Consider the following 25,991-nt stretch of genomic DNA (forward strand, 5'->3'; position numbering starts at 1 on the left):
ATCTCCTTCCTGGGCTGCAGCACAAATGGCTAAAGAGCTGTGCTGTCCCCAGGGATAGTATTGGTCACCTCCACTGTTATGGAGGAATACACATCATCCCTGTCTCTGTCTGGCCCTGCTCTGTCCTGCCCTGGGAGGGGGAGGTGCTGGCCCAGTCAGTTGCCATGCTACCAGTCCATAGGCAATTATACCCCACAATCCAAGCCTGCCTTCCCCGTACATCACTGTGGAGCTATTACAAAATTAGCCTGTAGGATCTCACAGAATCATAGAACAGTTTGGATTGGAAGGCACCTTCAAAGGCCATCTAGTCCAACCCTCCTGCAATACACTTCAGCTAGACCACATCTCTTAGAGCACTGACCAGCCTGGCCTTGAATGTTTCCAGTGAAGGGGCATCCACCACCTCCCTGGACAACCTGTTCGCTTGACCTGCTGGCTACACTTCTTGGCCATGCAGCCCAAGAAACAATCGGCCTTCTGGGTTGCAAGTGCACATTGCTGGCTCATCTCCAGGTTTCATTCACCAGTACCGCCAAGTCCTTCTCAGCAAGGCTGCTCTCAATGCCTTCATCCCCCAGCCTGTATTGATACTGGGGTTTGCCCTGACCCAGGTGCAGGACCTTCCACTTGTCCTTGTTGAACCTCATGAGGCGCACATGCGCCCACTTCCCAAACTTGCCAAAGTCACTCCGGATGCCAGCCCAACCCTTCACGTATGTCGAACACACCACTCATCTTGGTTTCATCCACAAACTTGCTGGGGCTGTACTCAAACCCACTGTCTATGCCATTGAAGAACACATTAGACAGTCCTGGTCCCAATACGGACCCCTGAGGGACATCACTTTTTGCTGGTGTCCATCCAGACATTAATCCATTGACCACTACCCTCTGGATTGTGACCATCCAACCAATTCCTCATCCACCAGACAGTCTCCCTCTTCTTCATTGGATACCTTGGCTTTTGTTCAGCAGGCTGCCAGTCAAAGTCCAGACCTTTGGTTGCTATTTTGCACCTACAGCTAGAGAAATATAAGTTCTTGGCATGGACCAAAACACATTTCATCGCCTGTAAGAGGCAATTCTGTTCCTTTACTTACCTCCAGAGATGCAGCTGCCCTGATCTTCTGAGGCCTTTTTTGCTTAACAAGGCAGGAAGTTAAGAAGTTCAAAGCTTTCAGAACTTATGCTAAGCAAACTTGAGTTATGCCAAGTGAGTTATAGATAAGCATTTTCTAAACAAGTTCTATAAGAAGCAGTATACCAAATAATTCAAGAAACTAATGCAACCTACTCCATAACTAACATTCTCCAAACTTCGATATAGAAATGAAATTTGAACAAAATTATAGTATTACAAGAATCATTAAAATCATGACAGAGTGTAGCATAAGGTTTAATGCTCCATCTGCTGTCAGAGACCATCCCAAAAGGATTTCCCACCATTCATGTTCTCCTTCGTTCTTCACTCCTATAAGGCATGGTGTATCCTTCTGCATCATGGTGGATGGTGATCAGGCTTTTTTGTTGACTGGTCTGTATTTGTTTTAGCAATTGTTTCACATCATCATGTTGCAACAATTTTCTCACCACTATGAGAGTCATTTCAACAGGGGTAAGACCTTACAGCCTTTGATCAAGACAAGAACATTTTTCCCCTGTGCAGGACCATAATGCTGGCCTGTGTAGTGATCACCTGATGAGGAAGGCCAGTTCATTTCTACTCACTGCCCTTGTGATCAAAACAAGAACAAAAACAAAGCCTGTCACAATCTTTGCCAGTAGTCACCAAGGTGTTCCTCTGGCTTCTGTATACGTTCCTGTACTTTAGTTCAATTTACTCTTGCCTCCTGACAAGCTCTAATTGCATTTATCAGATTTTAGCAGTTATCTCTCTCTGTTTGATTTTTATAATCCTAATTAGGATACCTGAGGACAGGTAGTCACTTTTTCCCCTGCCTATAGGGTTAATTTCACATGCTTTTCAATTATCTTATCTTTCTTGTTTAAAAGAAACAGTTCTCTAATTAACAGGTTAACATTGGCCTGGGATGGATGAAATCACGTACAAATATTTAAAATAATGATGCACATTGACCCACAGCTTCCCTTAACCTGGGTATTTGATTTCCCCACATAATCAAATCTCTTAACCAGATCCTTAAAGATCTGCCGGCTCTGTTCTGCTCCCTTGTCTCTGAGTGCAGATTCTGATGTGGTTCTCTTGACTAATTCCTTGAAGAGCTGGAACCTGGCTTTCCTAAAATTCAGGGTCCCAACTTTATTCTTCACCTGTCCCAGACCTTTCAGGACTGCAAATTCCAGCACTGCATGTTCACTGCAGCCCAGGCTGTCTCTAATCTTGATGTCACTGTGTTGGTAACCATCACGTCCCATATGACATCCCCTCTGGTAGGGCTATCTATTACCTGGCTGAGACAGTTATTCTCTATGCACTCCAGGAGTCTTCTGGATTGCCTGCAGCTCACCCTGCTACTTTTCCAGCAGATGTTGGGTGGTTGACGTCCCCCAGCAGGCCAAGAGTGTATGAGTCTGATGCCTCCTGTAGCTAGAGAAAGAAGGCTTCATCAATAGTCTCCCCCTGATCAGGTAGTCTGTAGGAGATACCAACCACAATGTTCCCTTTGTTGCATTTGTCTCTGATCCTTACCCATATGCTTTCAACCTGTGGCTATTCTTCAGAGACAACTCTTAATTTCTTGACTTAGAGGACAACCTCTCCTCACAACCTTCCTTGCCTGTCCACTCTGAACAGCCTAGAGCCATTGACTGAGGCACTCCTGTCATGGGATTCATCCACCAATTTTCAGTAATGCTAAATAGGTTGTAGCTCTCCCGTGACAGAGACTCTTGGTTGGATCTCTTGGTTTTCATCAGGAGGGATGTCAATCAAAGACCTGACTTTCAGTTGCTTAAGTTCTAAGCAATAACCAAATCTTCCTACTGTTTCACCTCCTTTTATATGCTGCTCTATTCCTTTACTTACCTCCAGGGATGCAGCTCCCCTTATCTTCTGAGGCCTTTTTGGCTTAATGAGGCAGGGAGTTCAGAAGTTCACAGCTTGCAGATCTGATGCTAGGCAAACTTACATTGTGCTATGCAAATTGTATGTGTTCAGTTTCTAAACAAGTTCTGTAAGAACCGGTGTACCAAAGAATTCAAGAAGCTAAGGTAGTCTATTCCCTTAACAGCCATTTTCCAAACTTTGGTATTGTGGCTGTGCACTCCTCATGTCCAGCTCCCCTAAGCCCATCCTGAAAGCACCAGAAACTTCTACACCAATAGGCCAGTATGGTCATGCAAATACCCCATGTCAACACACAAGGTCCTTGACCAAAGAAAGGCCTTGGTTGAGAGAAGTTTCTAGACCACTACCATAAATGACCACAGCTCAGATTCAACCTAGGGTATAAATGGAGTTTTCTGGAGATGTTTGTTGAGTTGGCCTTCCTCGGAGCAGCCAGTCTGCAGTCAACGACTCCCCTCCTGAGACTGGGATGCCATGTAAGGCAAGTTCCTCGAGGACTGAGACACCTTGCCTTCTTGGTGAGTCCTCTTCTGAGTACCCCTGAGAGTCTTCACTTTTTATGAGTAGGAAAACAAACATTTTGAATCATCATTCTAGAGTTCTGGGATCTGATCCTTTGAGTCAGAATCAGCTATGTCGTAACCAAACTCCTAGACAGTATCTGAATCCGTGTTTTATAATATTGTCAGAGTGTTGAATAATTCTGGATAAACCCCATTTCTAGCTGGTTCTGTGTTAAACAGTTCTGGTTAGAATAAAGTCTGTTTGGAGCGTATCACCTGCCTAAATTCCTTTTTGGGGAGCTCCTGCGACATTCAAATTGACATAGTAAGCAGGGTACCAAAACTGGAGGAATTATTGTGGAGCCACAGCTGTGATTCTTCTGCCCTTGTAGACAGTAGGTGGAAGAGAAATGGATCAATCCTCAAGTCATCACAACCACATGTGCTACCCTGTGTGCCGGCCTGTGCATCAGCTTAAAAGGGATAATTGGAGATAGACTGTATAAGGTTAGAATAGCAAAGAGAAAGAGAGCAGACACTCACATTGGAACCAAGGACTGAGATTGCGCTGGCACAAGTGGGGCAGCCCCCCGCATTGCCTGAAGTTGAAAGTTTATGTGAGTGCGGATTCCAAGGATCAGGGTGGAGAAGTCTGGGGAGACTTTGAGGAAAGTAGGTCCAACAACCTGTGACCTCTTATTAAAACAGAGAGACTAAAGGGCCCACAAGATGAGGAACCCTGAGGTATTGACTGTGAAGCCCCAGGGACAGGTCCTGAGCTTAGTGAACGGAAAATTCAATTTTTGCACAGACCGGGACAAATGGAGTTCAAAGTGCTGTCAAGAGATGATTAGACAGGAGGGTGGTGGGGACCCAGAGTGAGTCTAAGAAAAGGATTGTTACATTTAGCAGAGGGAATACAGAAGGTCAAAGATACATTTTTCATTATTTCCCTAAAGGAAGAGGACAAACCCCAATTTGCCTTTCCATGGGAAGGGAGACAATACACTTTTACTCGGCTTCCACAAGGGGATAAACACTCTCTCCCACTGTTGCGCACAACTTCCTGTCTGCGTTCCTTGAACCTGTGAAAGTGCCATCAGTCATTCATGTATCTTAGCATATAGATGACATCTTGGGGGATGGACACAACAAGGAACAGGTTGGGCAGGTAGCTGAGACTATCAGGAACCTAGTAACAAAACGCTGAATTAGATATTCCACCTTCCAAATGCCAAGGTCCTAGGCAGGAAATAAAATTCCTGAGGGCTTGGTGGATCACGGGAGCTATTGCAGCACCTGATGATGCCCTATTGGGCGTGGAGAAGTGGCAGACCCCAAAAATCAAACCTGTTGGGCACATTGGGGTACTGGTGAAAACACATACCGGGACTTTCGGTCATTGCCTACCCTCTATACGACCTGCTTTGGAAGAGTAGCAAATTGGATTGGAACTCAGAGCATACAGACGCCCGTAACTGTCTTTCAGAACTTAAAATCTGTCAGGGGCTGGGCCTGCTGTGCCCACAAGATTCATTCAAGGTAGAATAGGGATTCTCAGAGAGTGCTTCCTATTGTGGCACATTCCAAAAGGGACCACAAGGACCCATTTAGGACACAGGTCTGACGCAAGCAGTCCTTATTGTTAAAAACCACTGGAGGAGTTATGGAAGCTCCCAGATCAGGGCATTTTGCCCCAAGAAGCCACCAATAGACAGGGATTCTATGTCAAACAATTGAAAGTACCAGCCTCCTCAGAAACACCCCAGGGGAAACCTGTCACGGTGAAGCTGCCTTCTATTGGCATTGTGCCCACAAGCCTGGCAAAACCCAGAGGCTTATATGCCTGGGAAGCTTTGGACGAGAGCGAGAAAACCCATTGAATTAGCGCTTGGTGTACAATCCCTGACGTCTAACCAAAACCCCGCTTCTAAGCCTGGGGTGAGTTTTGTGTTTTCTTGCAGCACAACGGAGAAATTGATCACCCTGTCACTCCTTCTGGTGGTGGTGACAGTGGCCAACTTTGACACTCTGAAGTGTGATAGAAGCCCTGATGCTGCAGGGAAGGCTGGAAATATTAATGGCCAAATCTAGAGATGGCATGGTTTTCGGAAGAAGTCATCGGGAGCTATTGTAGTTGTCCAGATAAAGAAACTGTCTCTGATAACCATCAAAACAAGTTTAGGTTTATTAATGTGCATGGTGATGGTAATGAACTGGGTTCTGCCATAATGGAACTTACAGAACTGATTTTATACACCCGTAAGTGAGACTCTTTAATTTGGGTACTACCTCTCTTTCTGTCACTATGTCTAGGACTCAAATCTTTTCCCTTTGGAAAAGAGTGAATGTGGCAAGCTGGACAAAGAATCTTTGCCTTTAAATGTAACTGTGCTGAAGAGCTATTTAATAGGTTGCAAGAGATAATGCAGAATAATACCATAAATGTGGCAGAAGAACCTCTCGTCAGCATGTAAAGTCTTGGACATGTCGATAGAGGAGTGCTGTGTTCATATCCTGAGTGTATGGATGCCACTTCAGGACCAAATCCACAAGATGAAGAAAGCATCAAAGCACTCAGAGGCAATTGTTGCCACACTGGGGACTAATTAGTTGGGAAAAGTTTTGATGTGTTTGGTTTTTCTTTTGTCAGGGTGGCTAAGCACCCTTCTGCAAACTTAGCATGGTGCTTCCTGTTGTTGTTTGTCATTGTTGTTAGAATTCTACCATTGATTAACTATTGATTGATATTGTATTATTGCTTACTGATAGTAGTTCTGATAGTTGGTAGATAAGTGAGAAATGGTGGTTGACTGAGCAAAACTGCACCCCCTTTTCACTTTGGAGGCAGCAGGTGACTGTACCACCACTCCAGAGAGACCTGTTGAATCATGAGTTTGGTCATGACTGCTCTGTGGCAGAAGCACTTCCCTCTCACCCCCGAAACATCAGCCGATGGACCACTGTGGTGATATATATGCCCCTTTGCCAACACACAGGGCCCTTGACCAATGAAAGGCCTTGGCTGAGAGAAGTTACTGGACCACTACCATAAATGACCACAGCTCAGATTCAACTAGAGTATAAATGGAGCCTGCTGCAGACATGCACTGGGTTGGTCTTCCTTGCAACAGGGGGTCTGCACTGGAAGACTCTCTTCCATTAGACTGGGATGACATCCAGGGAGAGTTCCTTGAGGACTGAGATACCTTGCCTTGTTGGTGAGCGCTCTTCTGGGTATCCTTGTAAGTCCTCATTTTTGATGAATGGAAAGATGAGCATTTTGAATCATCATTCCAGAGTTCTGGGATCTATTTAGTCTGAAGCAGCTGTGTAGGAACTGAACTCCTCACTGGTATCCGAGTCAGTGTTTTATAATGTTGTCATAGTGCTGAATAATTTTGGATAAACCCCATTTCTAGCTGGTTCTCTGTTAAACAGTTCTGATTAGAATAAATTTTGTTTGGAGCTTATTGCCTGCCAAATTTCGTTTCTGGGGTGGCTCTGTGACAACATTGAAGATGATAGAATATATTCAGTATTTTTCCACAGTCGACACATCTTGCACCAGGCAGACCTGGCACTTCCCCAACTGGGCAATGATCCAGTCTCAGGTACAATCGAGGGGTGCCTGATTGTCCCATATCACTCTCTGATCATGATAAGAACAATGTTGCCCCGCCTTGTAATCACCAGGCGAGGAGCGCTTAATTATCCCCACTCACTCCACCCTTTGATCAAGACAAGAACATTTGTCCCCTGAGCAGGACCATAATGCTGGCCTGTCTGGTGATCACCAGGTGAGGAAGGCCAGTTCATTTCTACTCACTGCCCTTGTGATCAAATCAAGAACACTTGTAAGCAAGGTGAGAACATGATTATGGCTTGTCTTGAGATTGCCAGGTGGCTCCGAGCTGGTCTGTACCACCACATTCCACTCCATGATTAAAGTCAATCCATCACTCCACAGAGTGGTGGTGTGGTCACCTCTTGCCTCTGTGCCTATAAACAGATAATGCTGTATTCCAATTATTTTTTGGTTAACAAACATATGTATCTGTGTAAGAGAAAGAGACGTCATTCTGTCAAATGTGATTCAGCAGTACTATATTCATGGGGAGGTTTTGTGGGTTTTTTAGCCCTTGTTCAGGAAGTTTCTTTTCCCTAGGTTTCCCATGGCAGACACTCTAGGCATGGATTCCAGAAATTCTTCTTAAATAAATAGTTTATTCGCAAAGTACAGTGCAGATCAGATTGAGCTGGCTGCCTCTTGAAGAGGGACCTTGAATTAAGATAACCATAGGCAATTATAACTCCACAATTCAAGCCTCCCACCCTTCTTGAATCACTTTGGACCAGTTGCAAAATTGGACTCTAGGATCTCATAGAATCGTAGAATCACAGAATAGAGTTGCAAGTGACCTTCAAAGCTCATCTAGTCCAACCCTCCTGCAATCAGCGCAGACTTCCTCACCTAGATCAGGTTGCTCAGAGCCCCATCCAGCCTGGCCTTGAATGTTTCTAGTGATGGGGAAATTCTCTGGCCAACCTGTTCCATTGTTTCAATACCTTCATCATTAAAAAATTATTTCTTATCTCTGGTCTGATCTACCCTCTTTTAGTTTAAAGTGATTACCCCTTCTTCTATAGTAACATGCCCTGCTAAAATGTCTGTCACCATCTTTCTCATAAGCATCTTTTGAAAGTCAAAAGGCTGCAACAAGGTCTTCCCGGAGCCTTTTCTTCTCCAGGCTGATTAAGCCCAGCTGTCTTAGCCTGTCCTCACAGGACAGAGGTTCCAGCCCTTGGATCATTTTTGTGGCCTCCTCTGGTCCCTCTCCAACAGGTCCATGTCTTTCCTGGACTGAGGGCTCCAGACCTGGACACAGGACTCCAGGTGGGGTCTCACCAGAGTTGGCAGTCAGGCAGAATCACCTGCCTCAACCTACTGGCCACACTCTTTTTGATGCAGCCCAAGATACCATTGGCCTTCTGGGCTGCAAGTGCACATTGCCGGCTCATGTCCCACTCTCCATTTACCAGTACCCCCAAGTTCTTCTCTGCAGGGCTGCTCTCAATGCCTTCATCCCCCAGCCTGTATTGATACCAGGGGTTTCCCTGACCCAGGTGCAGGACCTTGCACTTCGCCTTGTGGAACCTCGAGAGATTCACGTGTCCACTATTCAGGCTTGTCTAGCTCCTTCTGAACAGCATCCCATTGCTCACGTGTGTCAAGTGCTCAACTCGGTTTGGTGTCATCCTCAGACTTGTGGAGGCTGCACTCGATCCCACTCTCTATGCCATTGAAGATGACATTAAACAATACTGGTCCCAATACGGAACCTGAGGGACAGCACTTGGCATCAATGTCCATCCAGACATTAAGCCATTGATCACTACTCTCTGCATGTGACCCAGACAATTCTTTGTCTACCAGACAGTTTTCCCATTCTTCATTGGATCTCTGTTTTTGTCAGGCAGGCTGCCAATCAAAGCCCTGACCTTGAGGTCCTTCTCCTGCAGCTGGAGAAAAATAAGTTCCTGGCATGAACCAAAACATTAAAAGTCATAGAATCATAGAATTATAAAATGTCCTGAGTTGGAAGGGACCCACAAGGATCAACGAGTCCAACTCCTCTCCATGCATATGATAACCCCACTGTTCACACCATGTGTCTGAGGGCACTGTCCAGTCTCTTCTTGAACACTGTCAGGCTTGGGGCCATGACACCTCCCTGGGGAGCCTGTTCCAGTGCTCCAGCACCCTCTGGCTGAAGAATCTATCCCTAATGTCTAACCTAAAACCTTCCAGGGCACATCTTCCTGCCATTCCCTCTGGTTCTGTCAAGAGATCAGCGCCTGCCCTTCCTCTTCCCCTTGTGAGGAAGCTGTAGACCACAATGACGTCTCTTAGTCTCTTTTTCTCCAGGCTGAACAAATCAAGAGACTTTACCTGCTCCTCATACGGCTTCCTCTCCAAACCCTTCACCAACTTTGTAGCCCTCTTCTGGACACTCTCCAGTAGCTTAATATCTTTTTTGTACTGTGACGCCCAGAACTGCACACAGTGCTCCAGGTGAGGCCACACCAGTGCAGAGCAGAGCAGGACAATCACCTCCCTGCCCAGCTGGCAATGTTGTGCTTGATGCATCCCACAACAGGGGTGGCCCTCTTGGCTGCCAGGGCACACTGTTGGCTCACGTTCTACTTACCATTAACTGGAGCCCCCAGATCCCCCTCTGCAGAGCTGCTTTCCAGCATCTTGTTCCCCAGTCTAAATGTACAGCCAGGGTTGCTGTGTCCAATGTGCAAAATCCAGCACTTACCCTTGTTGAACTTCATGCAGTTGGTGATTGCCCAGTTCTCCACTTTGTCCAAATCCCTCTGCAGGGCCTTTTTGCCATTGAGAATCTCAACAGCTCCTCCCAATTTTGTGTCATCGGCAAACTTACTTAGTATTCCCTCAAGTCCGGTGTCTAAGACACTTATGAAGATATTAGGAGTGCTGGCCCTAAGATGGATTCCTGCGGGACCCCGCTAGTGTTAGGTCACCAGCCTGACATAACTCAATTTACCAGAACCCTTTGAGCCCGGCCTGTCAGCCAATTGCTCACCGACTGCACTGTTTGTTTATCCAGCTGGATGTTGGACATCTTGTCCAGGAGGATACTGTGAGAAATGGTATCAAAGGCTCTACTGAAATCCAAAAATACCATACCAACAGGCTTCCCTTGGTCAACTGAGTGGCTAACCTTGTCATAGAAAGAAATTAAGTTGGTTAAGCAGGACTTTCTCCTCATCAACTCGTGCTGGCTGGGACCACTGACTGCGTTGTCGTTCAGATGTTTTTCAATAACTCCCAGAACAAACTTCTCCATGATATTGCCAAGCTCAGTACAAGTTCCACATTCATTGGGAGTTTATTGTTCACACAGCCGTGGTTCTTTAATCCAGGGCTATGAGGGCCCCAAAGTCCATCTTCCGTGCTGAAGATCAAGGCGAATAAAACATTAAACATCTCAGCTTTGTCTGTGTCCCTGTTAATAAAGTGACCATGCTCATCAAGTAATGGGCCAATGTTATTTCTAGTATTCCTTTCACCAGTAATATATTTTAAAAAGCGTTTTTTATTGTCCTTCACAGAACAGGTCAGCTTCAATTCTAATTCTTCTCTTTTGACTTTGTTTAGATGACACTCTCTTCTTTTACTTACCTACACCTCCCCTTATCTTCTGAGGCCTTTTTTGCCTAATGAGGCATGAAGCTCAGAACTTCACAGCTTTCAGAAATTATGCTAAGCAAAGTTAGTTATGCTAAACAAATCCTGGATAAGCATTTTCTAAACAAGCTCTGTAAGAAGCAGTATACCAAATAATACAATAAGCTAAGGCAGCCTGCTCCCTAAACACCATTCTTCAGACTTCGATATATAAATCAAAGTTGAAAACAACCACGGCATAACAAGAGTCACTAAAATCACGATAGGGTGTAACATGAAGTTCAAAGCTCCAGATTCTGTCAGAGACCATCCCAACAGGATTTCCCACCATCCATGTTCTCCACCTTTCTTTACTCTTCCTAGGACACGACGTATCCTCTCTGCATCATGATGAACAGTGATTAGGGATTTCTGTCCATTTGGTCTGAGGTTTTTTTAGCAATTGTTTCAGGTCATCACGTGTCAATACTTTTCTGACCATTGTGAAAGTAATTCCAATAGGAGTAAGGACTTACAGCCTTTGATCAAGAGAAGAAATCTGTCCCCTAGGCAAGGACATAATGCTGGCCTGTGTAGTGATCACCAGGTGAAGAGCGCCAGTTCATTTCTAATCGGTGCCCTTGTCATCAAAGCAAGAACACTTATAGCCACGCTGAGAACATGACATTGGCTTGTCTTGGGATTGCTTGGTGGCCCCAGGGCAGGTCTGTATCGTCATAAGGAGTCATCATTTCAGCAGGTGCTTGTGGGAATATCTGCATGTAAACACCCTCTACTACAGCTAGAAACTGTCAATTTGGAAACACTTAGATTGCACAACGCCCTGGTCGGATGTGTCATCCGGAGCAATAAAAAGCCGACAGAGTAGGCACATCGGCAGGGCCCTACGAGGAGCGGATCCCTGTGTATGCCAGCTGCCTGCCCACTGCAGAGATGGTGCAAGTGACTCCCTTCTTCCTGGTGCTCAGCCTGGCCCTGGTGGCTCCTGGCTTCTCTGAGAGAAGGGTAACCTAGGGCTGGGATGCACAGGGCAGGATGGAAGGGGGGCTGCAGCTCCTGGGGGCTCCCACTCCTGCCACCCTGCCCACGGCTGGGCTGCGCTGTGGCACCAACACTGAGTCTCCTCAGCTCCGGTGCATCCTGGAAGGGCGCTGGATCAACAACGTGGGACACACCCTGGTCATCGGGCCTCTGGACCAACAAGGCAGATTTGAGGGCTTCTACATCACTTATAGGCCATATCGGCTGAAAGGCTTCCAGCTTGGCAGGGACCTGAATAGGAAGACTGAATTTGAATTCACCGTCTACTGGTCATCAGGTGCCTTTGCTTTTGCAGCTTCCCTGTTGTGTTCACAGGGTTCTGCTGCCCCCTCTGATGTCCCAAATGCCTTATGTATAGTGTTCCCAATGGTCCCCTGCCTTCTTGTCTTCCCTCTGATGTACCCAAAGGTCTTTTCTCTTCCCTGTAATGTCTACCACGGTCCCCTGCCCTTTCTGAAATGTCCCCAGAGTTCCCCTGCCTTCCCTGTGGTGTTCTAAATGTGCCCCTGCCCTTCCTGTGATGTTCTCACAGCCCCTCTGCCTTCCTTGTTATTTCTCCACAGCCCCCCTGCCCTCCTTGCGATGTCCATAGAACTCTCCTGCCCTACCTCTCATGTCTTCATTTGTCCCCTGCCCTTCCTGTGCTATTCCCAAAGTTTCCTTGCTCATCTTCTGATGTCCCCAGTGCTCCCCTGCCCTCCCATGTAGTGTCCTTGATGCTCTTCTGCCCTTCCCTGTGATGTCCCTGATGACCTGCTACCTCTCCCTATGGTATCCCTCACACTCCCGCATCCTTCACCTCAGAGTTCATTGGCATCCCATGGGATGCCCTGGGGGCTGAAACCTGCTGCTGTCTGCCCATCTCCACGTGAGACCCCCAGCCCTCTGACCCCTCCTGCCTGCTTTCCCCATCACCGCTGTCCCCAGAGGGCCGGGGCAGGCTGGGTCTACTGTCCCTGTAGCTGGGTCCTGGCTTGGCACTGACCTGCAGCCCCAGACACACTCACCTCCACCACCTGCTTCACCCCACAGACTCCAAGACCATCTTCAAAGGAGAGTCCTTTGTGAATATGTGGTGGAATAAGGTTCTGAAGACCACCTGGGTCCTGATGTCAAAAGAGAAAAAACATTGGAAACCAATCAGGTTAACCTCTTGTCCCCAACGCATGTGGGTCCCCTGCACATCCCTGGGGTTGGGGCTCTTCCACTCTGTGCTGCTGAGCACTCAGCAGAGCTGCTGCCAGTGTGGGGGTGACTGGGGAAGTGGTATTCGTGCATGGCCCTCGCTGGGAGTCCTGCCAAAGTGCAAATGCTGCTGGGGGGAGGGACAGAACTGGATTCATGTTACAGTGCTGGCAACGTGCATTTGTCCTGTACAGTCATGCATTTCCCACCCTTTCATGTCTTCCCTTTGTGTTCCTGCAGTGGAGGCACCTATGACTTCACCCGCCTGTGCTCATGCAGGCGGTGTGGCACCATTTGGGATTTCGATGCTGATGGAAGCACCTGGGATGCAGACCCCCTCTCCTGCACCACCACGGGCCAGCACTCACAGGAGAAGGTTGGCAGTGCAGGGGATTTCGAGACTGATGGATGTGCCTGGGATGCAGACCCCATCTCAGGCTCCACCACCTGCTACTAATATACAGATGCCATCTCCTGTCCCACCAACTGCTTCTAATATGCAGACCCCATGTCCTGCCCCACTACCTGCTTCTCATAATAAAGCTTTGCTGCAAACACCCACCCATCTCCTGTCATGTTGTGGCTCAGTGCCCACATTCCCCTCCCCGCTCAATGGCATCCCATGGCCTCTCCCGTCACTGTCCCCAAAGCCCAGTGTGTGTCCCTGCTCTGACCTCCCCATGTCTAAGGCTCTTCCATCACAACCCCCACCACCCCACCGTGCTCTCTCAGGACTCCCACCTTGCCCAGGGAGCAGGACCCTGCTCAGCCTGGCATGGTGTCCAGTGGCTCAGCTCCCACCAGCGTGGCCCTTGGCAATAGGCCCGACATGGGCAGCTGCTGCCCAACTGCAACCACCTCCACTACAAAAGAGGCCAAGCAGACATAGGGTGGCAGCATAGGCAAGGCTGGGACACCACTCACTGCCACCACAGTTGCTGCTGCTGCCATGAGGAGCCTGCACTGCTGCCTCCTTCTCTCCCTGGTCCTGCTCAGCATCCACAGCACTGCTGTCAGGAAAGTAAGAGCAGCCTGGGGGCAGTGCCCAGCCTGGTGCTGCCTTCTCCTGCTGTGCCATGCTGTCCCATGTCCCCAGGGTGCAGGGTGAGTGGATGAGGAGCTGCATACCCTGTCTGTGCTCTGCTCTGCCATGTTGTGCTGTGCCATCCCTGGGGAACAGCGCGAATGGCTGATGGGCTGTCTGCTCATGTTGTGCTGTGCCGTCTGGTGCCATGCTGTGCCATTCAGTGCCCCCCAGGGTGCAGCCTGTGCGACTACAGGGCTGCCAACTCTGCCTGTGCTGTCCCCAGGGATAGTGTTAGTCACCTACCCCTGGGTGCCCATCACCCCCAGCTCTGCCCTACCCTGCTCTGCCCTGTCACAGGAGGTAGACATGCTGGCCCAGCCGGTTCCCATGCCACCGGTCCCAGTTGCCATGAAGAGGGGCCATGCTGGCCTCCAGACATACAGGGCATGTGTCCTAGTATCCCCACAAGCTGCAGTGGGGGTCCCGGCTCGGTATTGCCCAAGGCACTGGCACAAAGCCCAGTCCCCAGTGTGACCTGCAGGGCATGTGGAGGAATGGGCTGGGCTCCAACATGACCTTCTCAGCCCTGGCTGTGGCCAGAACCTTCTCAGGCTCTTACCACACTGCTTTGGCTGCCACCAACAAGCAGATCCTGGTGTCACCCCTGCAAGGAGCCCAGCAGCACCCTGGGGACAAGGGACAGCCCACCTTCGGCTTCATCGTGCATTGGTAGTTTGCAGGTACAGTGGTACTGGACACGGCATCGTGGGGCAGCCATTGATTCCCTGCCCATGCTGGGACAGAGTTTCCCTTCAACTGGTCCCCTGTATCCCCTGTGGCACCCAGAGAAACCCTGGCTGCAGCCACAGACCAGTCAAAAACACTCGCTCCTCCCATGAAATGCGACAGGGGAATGGCTGTATCTGGGACAGGTGGCAGAGGTGTCCATCTGTCTGTTCAAGGAATACGGCAGGGGCAGTGCCCATCTGTGTCTCCAGGTGATGTAGACGTATCCAATCTGGGCAATGTGGCAGGGAGATCCAACTGTCTGCCCAGGCCGTGTAGCAGGGTGGCAGGGGTTGTCTGTCTGTCTGCCTGCCATGATCAGCTGGCTCAGATTCTCCTGTCCAGAGGTGTGGGTTCTGATCCCCTCTGCCCCCTTGCACCTCACCAGACTCCATCACAGCCTTTGTGGGCCAATGCTTTGTGGACTGTTGTGGGAAGGAGACACTGGAGACCACGTGGCTCCTGCGGGAAGAGGTCCCATCCTGCAGGGATGCCTGGAAAGCCACCAGGTGAGCCCAGAACCTGCCCTCCCATCCCACAGCCCTGCCTCCCCTCCTGCTGACAGGGTTTTCCTTGCAGACCCATCAGACAATTGCTCATCCACTGCATTGTGTGTTTATCCAGCTGAACGCTGGACATCTTGTCCAGGAGGATACTGTGAGAGACAGTAGCAAAGGCTTTACTGAAATCCAAAAAGATAACATCGACAGGCTTCCCTGGGTCACCTAGGTGGGTAACCTTGTTGTAGAAAGAAATTAAGTTGGTCAAGCAGGACTTTCCCCTCATGAACCCATGCTGGCTGGGAGCAATGACTGTGTTCTCATTCAGGTGTTTTCCAATATCTTTGAGAACAACATTCTCCATGATTTTGATAGGCACAGAAATGGGGCTGATAGGCCTGTAGTTGCCAGAGTCATCTCTGTTGTCCTTCTTGTAGACTGGGACAATGTTTGCCAGCTTTCAGTCATCGGGGATCTCTCCAGATTCCCAGGAGTATTGAAAAATCACAGAGAGAGGTCTCACTGTGACGTCAGCTAGCTCTTTAAATACCCTTGGATGAATCCCATCAGGCCCCATCTACTTGGAGCAGCAAATCCCGTACTAAGTTCTGGATCCTTTGGGAGTTTATTGCTCTCACAGCCATGGTTTTCTAGCCCAGGGCTATAGGGGGCCTCAAGTCCATCTTTGGTGTTGAAGACCGAGGTGAAGAAAGTATTAAATGTCTCAGCTTTGTCTATGTTACTGTTCATAAGGTGACCATGATCATCAAGTAACGGGCCTATGTTATTTCTAGTTTGCCTTTTGCCATTAATATATTTGTCCTTCTTGTGTTGACCAGCTTCAATTCTAATTGAGCTTTGGCCGCATGAATTTCCTCCCTGTAGTGGCGAGCAGTATCTCTGCAGTCCTCCCATGACACTAACCTTGCCTGCACTGACCAAGTAATTTCCTTTTTTTCGCCTTATTTCAAGAAGAAGATCTCTGCTCAACTTTCTAGATTTGCCTCACTTTGTAGATTTTCAGCATTCTTCCCAGGGAATCTTACTAAATAGTTATCTGAGCAACCCGAAGTCTGCTCTCCTCATATCTAGAGTTGAGGTCTTGGTGTCAGTTTGACTTCCATTAGCATAGATTTGGAACCTGACTGCTTTGTGGTTTCTGTGGCCAAGGGAGCAACCTGTTGCCACTTCTCCCATGAGACCCTTTCTGTCAATGAGTAGAAGATCTAGGAAGGCACCTTTCCTGGTCGGTTCCCTTAGTACTTGCACCAAGAAGCTGTCATCCAGATGCTTTAGGAATCTTCTGGACATGTTTGTTCCTGCTGTGTGATACACCCAGCTGACTTTTGGCGAGTTGAAGTCCCCCATAAGGACAAAGGTAGATGACTTGGAGGCTTCACTTAGTTCCTTAAAGAATAACTCAGCAGTGTCATTATCCTGGCTGGCTGGCCTATAGTTGACTCCTATGATGACATTTGCTTTATTTGTCTGTCCCTTTATCCTTACCCAGGGGCTCTCAACTTTGCCATCGCCAAATGCCAGCTCCATGCATTCCAGCCCCTCTAGTACACACAGTGTCACCCACCCACCTCTCCTACCCTGTCTATCCCTTCTGAATATCCTGTAGCCATCCATCACGGCTCACCAGTCACAGACTCATCTCACCAGGTTTCACTAACACCAATTATATCATATCCCTGGGAGTGGGCCAAGTCTTCTAGTTCATCTTGCTTGTTCCTCATGCTGCGCGCATTAGTGTAGAAGCACTTCAAGTGTGATTGATTGTGCCCTTCACTTCGTGGCGCAGTCTGATGAATCTCACTGTCATGCATTTCCTCGAGCTTTGGTGTGCCATCCTGCTCGTCGTCTCTGACTGGGCTGGTATGGCCCACTTCCCCCTTCCAATCTAGTTTGAAGCCCTATCAATCAACCTTGCTAGCCCCTAAGTAAACACCCTTTTCCCCTTCTGTGAGACATGCATCCCATAGGATGTCAGAAGATCTATCAAAGGACAGACCATCCCATGGTCAAAAAAACCCAAAGTTCTGTCGGTGACACCAGTCATGGAGCCATGTGTTTATTAGTTGGGCCTGCCTGTTCCATTCTGTATTCCTGCCTGCTACTGAAAGGACGGTGGAGAAAACCATCTGAGCAGCTGAGCCATCAATCAGCCGCCCTAAAGCTCTAAAAATCCTTTTGATTGCCTTAAGACTCTTTTTCCTACGTCTTCCATGCCAACATTAAGGACCAATAGTGGGTAATAGAGGACCTTACCAGTCTGGGGAGTTGTTGAGTCACATTTCTTACGCTGGGCCCAGGGAGGCAGCAGGCCTCTTTGCAGGTTGGGTCAGGCTGGCGTATTAGGCCCTCTGTTCCCTACGCAAGGGAGTTGCCTATGACAACTATGCTTCTTTTTGTCTTTAAATGTGTGCTTTTAATGGGTTTGCTGGGTTTCATGTTGGGTATGGGTTGTCTGGAGGACCCCTCCTTCCCAGAAGAGGAAGCATCAGCAGCATCAGCTGCTTGCCCATCTAGTTCCAAGGCCTCAAAACTGTTGTGTGCAGGCGCCTGGGAAGGCAAGGCAGACTGAGGGTATGTTCACCTGCCACCCTTAGCAGTAACCCCTTTCCATTCTCCCCTATTTCCTGAGTCTCCCCTTACAGCCTGGTGGCGAGAGGGTAGGGGTTCTTTTGTATCTGGTGCCATGGTTCATTTCTGCTCCTGCCTCAGGGATGGTAGACTGTGAGTCCACTTGTCAATTTCCTTTTCTGACTGTCTGATGCTTCCCAGCCTGGACACCTCCTCCTGAAGCTCTGTCACCAGGCTGAGCAGCTCCTTCACTTGGGCGCATCACCCACAGGTGAGCTCACTGCTGTCATGAGTTCCCAAGCAGAAACTCGGGCATACTCTGCAACCTGGACAGTGGCATCTTCCCTCCCAGGCTCAGTTTGGGTGGCTGCATCTGTTCTTGCAGCCAGGGGGACCGTGAGGGATGCTGAAGGCACAGGTCTTCACTGGGTGTATACCATGCCTCCCGGTGTACTTAGCTTGTAGCCTCATAGCCTTCGTTTGAAGTGGCAGGGTCCTCCCTACTTGCCCTTCCCACTTGCTCTTCCGAGTGAACTGCCGTGCTAACAGCCTCACCCCTGTTTGTTGGCCCTGTTCGCTGCGCTGCTGGTTGCCTGCACTCCCTAGGGGCCATTTAAATCTCCTGGCAACACCCCCACCATGTAAACCTCTTGTGCAATCTGCCAGTTTCTGGGCAGTCTCTCTGTCCATCTGCAGGTTTCCCTGACTCAGGGACCACCCCTTCTGCCTCCTTGATCCATGCTCTGCAGCAGAACTTGCTGTAGCTGCCGCCGTGCTCCTTGCTCAGTTGTCACTGACTGTTGTCAGAGTGCTGAAGAATTTTTGAGTAAACCCATTTCTAGTTGGTTTTCTGCTAAACAGTTCTGGTTAGAACAAAAAATCTGTTTGGAGCTTACTGCCTGCCCGAATTGCTTTCTGGAGTGCCCCTGTGAAAGGCTAGCAAGATGATTGACTTTGGTCAGTATTTTTCCATTCCAGCCACATCTCATGCCAGGCAGCTCCGGCACTTCCCATACCGCGCAACTGTGGTAGATGCGCTCGGCCCCACACCAGCCTACCAGCAGCAGTTCGGTCCAGGCTCCACAGGAAGTAAGGGCGTGAGCTGTAGCTGGGCCAAGAACTCCTTTTAGGAAACCCACAAGGAAGCAGCATGGCACACTGAACACGGGTAAGTTGTTGGTTCAGGGAGTCTCATGCATACTTTTCCTACTGTATGCAATTCGACTACAAGTCAACCACCTTATTCTGTAAATATGACAGCCTGTATGACGCTACTTTGAGCTCTCTCTGTTAAGCAAGCTGACTGTATGGCAATGGTTTTTACTACGCACGAATCAGTGGATAAGCTCAATTTAAGTTTCCTGTCAATCATTTAGCTTACGTAAATGCATACTAAATACAGTGAATCATCTAGAAGTATGAGTTTGTGTGATTTTTAATGTACTCTCTGCTTCATGTTACTTAGTAAGCTGGATTTGCTGAAGTCTTAAGCTGTAAAGTTCTGCTCATATTTACCAAAAGCAACTACAAACTACACTGAACATTTGGAAGATAAGGTCTAGTTTGCACTTTGCTAGGAAGATAGAATTGACTGGGGAAAAAATGGTTTCAAGGCCAATGCAAAGACATTACAGACATCTGCAAAACAGGTCCTATTTTGCACTTTGCTGAGAAGAAAAGGATTTAGTCAAACAAAACAGTGCCTGCGAGGCTATGGACTATAAACAACACTGTCAGCTAAACAAAACAATGGTATATATGAGATCAGTGAAGAAGATCCAATGAGAACCAAACAGAAATATTGCTACTGGACTGAATCATGGTATGAATGGTCTGTAAAGATATAAAAGTCTATGGCTTTCTACATTCAGGTGGTACCTCTGTGCAGGTACCCAGCTTTAGACAGCCCTCCTGCTATTCTAGTCCAATTTTTTTTGTTTTTTAATTTCTGAGAATTTTGTTTCCTGAAAGTTTGCTCTGCGAACAGTCATCAGGCCTTGCCTGAAAGTTTGCCTCTGGAGTTCTAAAATACAGACTCCGGACTGAACAGTTATCAGGGAGGGAAGATGCCTGGAAGTTTGCTCTGTGAATGGATATCAGACTCCTCAAGAGAATATAAGCAGCATACAGCTTTGCATATTTCCTCCATGCAGTAAATAACAGAGTGAACCTGCCACCGAAGTCTTCTAAGTTGCAATTTTCTTTGAGAAATCTAAACAGTAAGCAGAACCCTTAATTAATTCCCCAATGATAGTTTGTCAGCGTTTCAGGTGCGATCAGGGGATGCTTGATTGTCCCATCTTACTCTCTGATCGTGACAAGAACAATGTTGCCTGCCTTGTGATCACCAAGTGAGGAGTGCTTAATTGTCCCAACTCACTCCACTCTTTGATCAAGACAAGGGCATTTGTCCCCTGGGCAGGACCATAATGCTGACCTGTGTAGTGATCACCTGATGACGAGGGCCAGTTCATTTCTACTCACTTATAACCGAAGTGAGAGGATGATGTCAGCTTGTCTTGAGATCACCTGAAGGCCCTGAGGGAATCTAAGCAACCACCTTCCACCCTGTGACAGAAGTCAAAGCATCACTCCCCAGAGTGGTGGTGTGGTCACCTCTTGCCTCTGTGCATGTAAACAGATAATGCCATATTCCAATTATAGTTTGCTTAACGTGTATATATATATATATATATAGATAGATATATACATATATATATAAGAAAGAGACATATGTTGTTCCGTCAAATATGGTTTAACAGTACTGTATACACAGGGAAGTTTTGTGACTTCTTTAGCCATTGTTCAGGAAGTTTGTTTTTGGTAGGTTTCCCATTGCAAAGGCCCAGGCAAGGATTCCAAAAATTCTTAAACAAACGATTTATTTGCAAGGCACCACAGAGCGTTTGAGTTGAGTGCCTCATGTAGAGGGTCCTTGAATAAAGATAACCGTAGGCAATGATACCCCCACAATGCAAACCTCCAACCTCTTGTTCATCGCTCTGGACCAATTGCAAAATTAGACTTGGCATCTCATAGAATCCTAGAACAGTTTGGGTTGGAAGGGGCCTTCAATGGTCATCTAGTCCAACTCTCCTGCAATGACCAGGGACATCTTCAAGTAAATCAGGTTGCACAAAGCTGCGTCCAGCCTGGCCTTGAATGTCTCCAGAGATGGGGAATCTACAACTTCTCTGGGCAAACTCTTCTAGTGTTTCACCACCCTCATTATAAAAGATTTCTTTCCTATCTCTGGTCTTATTTCCCCTCTTTTACTTTAAATCCATTACCTCTTGTCCTATCGTAACAGGCACTTCTAAAAAGTCTTTCCCCAGCTTTCCCATAAGCCTCCTTTAAAAATTGAAAGGCTGCAATAAGGTCTCCCCAGAGCCTTATTTTCTACAGGCTGAACAACCCCAGCTCTCTCAGTCTGTCCTCACAGCAGAGCTGTTCCTCTGATCATTTTTATGGCCATTTCCAGACCTGCTCCAACAGGTCCATGTCTTTCCTGGACCAAGGGCTCCAGAACTGGACACAGGACTCCAGGTGGGGTCTCGCCAGAGTGGAGCAGAGGGGCAGAATCACAGAATCACAGAATCACAGAATGTTAGGGATTGGAAGGGACCTCGAAAGATCAATCCCCCCACCGGAGCAGGAGCACCTAGATGAGCTTACACAGGAAGGAGTCCAGGCGGGTTTTGAATGTCTCCAGAGAAGGAGACTCCACAACCTCCCTGGGCAGCCTGTTCCACTGTTCTGTTACCCTCACCATGAAGAAGTTTCTTCTCATATTTAAGTGGAACCTTCTGTGATCCAGTTTGAACCCATTACCCCTTGTCTTACCATTGATTGTAACCGAGAAGAGCCTGGCTCCATCCTCATGACACTCACCCTTTATATATTTATAAACATTAATGAGATCACCCCTCAGTCTCCTCCATACTAAAGAGACCCAGCTCCTTCAGCCTTTCCTCATACAGGAGATGCTCCACTCCCTTCATCATCTTCGTTGCTCTGCACTGGACTCTCTCCAGCAGTTCCCTGTCCTTCTGGATCTGAGGGGCCCAGAAGTGGAGACAATATTCCAGATGAGGTCTCACCAGGGCAGAGTAGAGGGGGAGGAGAACCTCTCTTGACCTACTAACCACACCGCTTCTAATAACCCTCAGGATGCCATTGGCCTTCTTGGCCACAGGGCACAGTGCTGGTTCATGGCCATCCTGCTGTCCACCAGGACCCCCAGGTCCCTTTCCCCTACACTGCTCTCTAATAGGTCATTCCCCAGCTTATACTGGAACCTGGGGTTGTTACTATCCAGATGCAAGACTCTACACTTGCCTTTGTTATATTTCATTGAATTTTTCCCCGCCCAACTCTCCAATTTTTCCCTGTCCAGGTCTTGCTGGATGGCAGCACAGCCTTTGGGCGTGTCAGCCACTCCTCCCAGTTTGGTGTCATCAGCAAACTTGCTGACAGTGCACTCTATTCCCTCATCCAAGTCATCGATGAATATATTGAATAATACTGGTCCCAGTACCGACCCTTGAGGCACTCCACTAGATACAGGCCTCCAACTAGACTCTGCCCCATTGACTGTGACTCTCTGGCTTCTTTCCTTCAGCCAGTTCTCAGTCCACCTCACTACCTGATCATCCAGACCACACTTTCTCAGTTTAGCAGCAAGGATGCTGAGGGAGACTGTTTCAAATGCTTTACTGAAGTCAAGGTAGACCACATCCACTGCTCTGCCATCATCAATCCACCTTGTTATGTCTTCATAAAAGGCTATGAGGTTGGTGAAGCATGACTTCCCCTCCATGAAGCCATGCTGACTGCCTCTAATGACCCTCTTATCCTTGATGTGCTTTGAGATGGCACCAAGGATATGTTGTTCCATCACTTTCCCAGGGATGGAGGTGAGGCTGACCAGTCTATAGTTACCAGTCTAGAATCACCTCCCTCGGCCTACTGGTCACACTCCTTTTGATGCAGCCCAAGATACAATTGGCCTTTGGGGCTGCAAGCACACATTGCCGGCTCATGTCCAGTCTTTTGTCCACCAGTACCTCCAAGTCCTTCTCTGCAGGACTGCTCTCAGTCCCTTCATCCCCCAGCCTGTATTGATACGGGGGTTTGCCCTGACCCAGGTGCTCAGCCTTCCACTTGGCCTTGTTGAACCTCATGATGCTCACATGCACCCACTTCGCAAACTTGTCCAAGTCCCTCTGGATGGCATCCCATCGCTCAGGCTTGGAACCACACCACTCAGCATGGTGTCATCCACAAACTTGCTGGCGCTGCACTTGATCCCACTGTCTATGCCACTGAGGAAGACATTAAACCATACTGGTCCCAATATTGACCCCAGAGGGACATCACTTTTCAGCTGTGTCCGTCCTAACATTAATCCACTGGCCACTACCTTCTGGATGTCTCTCTCTTCATTGGATATCTTTGTTTTCAACAGCTGAGCTGCCAATCAAAGTGCTGACCTTCAGTTTCTATTTTCCACCTGCAGCTAGAGCAAAATAAGTTCTTGACACAACCCAAAACATTTTTCTATTTTCTCTTCCTTTAGACACCTGTTTATCCTTTACTTATATCCAGTGATGCAGCTCACCTTATCTTCTGAGGCCCTTTTTGCTTGAAGAGGCAACACTTTTAGTGACTGCAACACAACACTTTTAGTGACTGCAACACAACACTTCCTCACACATTGCAACAGAAGAACATACAAACATAACAATTGCTAATACAATAATTACAATCAATTTATTAATCCATGTCTGTAAATCAGGAATCCAGGACATCAATCATGTCCACATTTCTTGACATCTATAAGAGGTATTGTTTTTCTCTACCTCATGCAAGACTGTAGTATGTTCCCAAATCTCCTCTAACTCTGTCATGGTTCCTTTAGATTGATCAATATTCAAACGAAGTGGTTTCCCAAAAGTGGTCCCAAAACATATTAATAGGAAGGGGTATTCCCAACATAGGACTGCCTTTATTTGAATTTTCCAGGAAATGTGTGCATACCCAGCAATTGGTCTTGTTAGCTACTTGCATGGTCTTCTAAAGCATCATAAAATGTACATTTTGGGTCCCTGGATTCTCCTGATTTAACAGTCTGTGAGCTTTCTATACCATCTAACAGGAAAAGTCTTATGTAACTGTGATACATATTTAAGCAGATATCTACAAAGAAAACAGGCTAACATTAATGCTACAGTCAATACTCATAAGCCTCCTTGAATACAATTAAATTCTGTATAAGATTCTATTTCAGTCCAAGTGTGATTCATTAAGTTTTCTTAAGTTTTGGTGTTAAAGGAGTGATCTCTTTTGATTTCTACCCAGTCGCTGTACTTTTCTTTAATCTAGTGTAGTGAATCCAGGAATTCACTCCCTTAAGTTTCACAGAGGTGTTGGTTACCAACAATACTGTACAGGGTTCTTTCCACCACTCTTTCAAAGGTTCATCCTTCCAGGTCCAAAGATAGACTTGATCTGCATGCCAGAATGGAGGTACAGACACATCCAACAGCACGGGTGCTTTCTCCTGGATATACCTATGTAATGATGAGAAAGTTTTTCCCAAAGACAACATATATTCAGTGAGCATTTAGTTCCCCATAATATGCATTTGATCAACTTTTCCTAGCAAGTTTACTGAATAGGGTCTCCCATACAATATTTCAAAAGGGCTTACTTTTTCTCTTAGTGTTGGGGTAAATGCAAATTCTCAGTAAAGCAATTGGCAATACATCTATCCATTTTAAATTATTTTCCTGACAAAATTTAGCTAACTGCCTTGTTATGGGTTGATTCATTCTTTCTACCTTTCCACTAGATTGGGGTCTCCAAGAGGAGACACCTTTTCAGGTTTTAGAACAGCTTCTAAGAGCTTCAGTATTTCTTGCCCATGTTTGAAAGGTTACCCCTGTGAAGTCAGAAGTCCTCGTTCTTTCCATGTTGCCTGATGTGCATATACAATTCCATAAATACATTGAGAGTCTGTATATATATTAGCTCGCTTATCTTGTAACAGTTCTCAGGCTCTGGTCAAAGCAATCAGCTCAGCTTTCTGTGCTGATGTATTTGATGGCAATGATTGTGATTCAATCATGTTCTCTAAAGTTACCACAGCATATCCAGATTGTCATTCCACACCCAGGGTAAAACTGCTCCCATCTGTATAGAGAGTCCACTCTGGATCTTCCAGTGGAGTATCCTTTAAGTCTGGTCTGCTAGAAAAGACTTCTTCAATAGTTAGTATATGATCATGTTCCAAACTTTCATAATTAGACACAGACAATAAAGGAGCAGGATTCAGAAATGTTGTTTTTTTTAAACTTACATCATTCTGTTCCAGTAATGTTGCTTGGTACTGCACCATTCTGTCAGGTGACAGCCAATGGTAACCTTGTCATGCCAGGACTGAGGCCACAGCATGCAACACAAATACAGTAATCGGCTGTCCCAAACTTAGTGTCCTTTGCCTCCTGAATCAGCATCACAGTCACAGCTACTTGCCAAGCTGCATCTTTCTTCCAGTGGTAGAGCTTTCCCATTCAAGGGGGAAAAGCTTCTGGCTCTCTGAATCCAATGATACACAGAAAATGGCATCTTTCAAGTCTAAAACAATAAAACAAACATTACTTCCTGCTATATTAGCCAAAAGAGTGTATGGGCTTGGTACTACCAGGTGTATATTTGTCACAATCTGATTAATGGCTCTCAAATCTTGTACCAACCTGTATTCCACGGAATGTGTCTTCTTTACTGGTAAAATGGGAGTATTATATTCTGACTGGCATTCCCACAAAAGTCCATAGTGCATAAAATTGTTTATCAAAATCTCTAACCCCATTTTAGCCTCCATGTTTATTGAATATTGGGGTTTTTTACTTACTGGCTCAAAGTTCTATTTCAATTCTAGTTTTATTGGTGTAGTATTGGATTTACCAGGTACTTCAGCTGCCTATACTATTGGAAATACAGCATCCAAAATTTCCTTAGAGATTTCTTGCTCACTTCACTGTTCCGACTATAGCAAGTAGATCTGCACCTTCCAAGCATTTTCTTG

General features: G+C 47.1%; 1 protein-coding gene across 1 annotated transcript; it reads left to right on the forward strand.

Moving 5' to 3' along the window:
- The first annotated feature begins 11,683 nt into the window (after positions 1-11,683).
- LOC136002409 (avidin-like) lies at positions 11,684-13,457 on the forward strand. The gene is made up of 4 exons (XM_065657398.1): positions 11,684-11,779; positions 11,903-12,092; positions 12,848-12,959; positions 13,241-13,457. The coding sequence occupies exons 1-4, from the start codon at positions 11,708-11,710 to the stop codon at positions 13,455-13,457; spliced, it is 591 nt and encodes a 196-aa protein (XP_065513470.1). The 5' UTR covers positions 11,684-11,707.
- The last annotated feature ends 12,534 nt before the right edge of the window (positions 13,458-25,991 follow it).

This window comes from Caloenas nicobarica, chromosome Z, assembly GCF_036013445.1.
Source record: "Caloenas nicobarica isolate bCalNic1 chromosome Z, bCalNic1.hap1, whole genome shotgun sequence".
Taxonomy (NCBI): domain Eukaryota; kingdom Metazoa; phylum Chordata; class Aves; order Columbiformes; family Columbidae; genus Caloenas; species Caloenas nicobarica.

Coding starts and splice junctions, on each gene's coding strand:
- LOC136002409 (XM_065657398.1), top strand. CDS start 11,708: ATGGTGCAAGTGACTCCCTTCTTCCTGGTGCTCAGCCTGGCCCTGGTG. Junction 11,780..11,902: donor CTGGCTTCTCTGAGAGAAGG/GTAACCTAGGGC, acceptor GAGTCTCCTCAG/CTCCGGTGCATCCTGGAAGG. Junction 12,093..12,847: donor CACCGTCTACTGGTCATCAG/GTGCCTTTGCTT, acceptor TTCACCCCACAG/ACTCCAAGACCATCTTCAAA.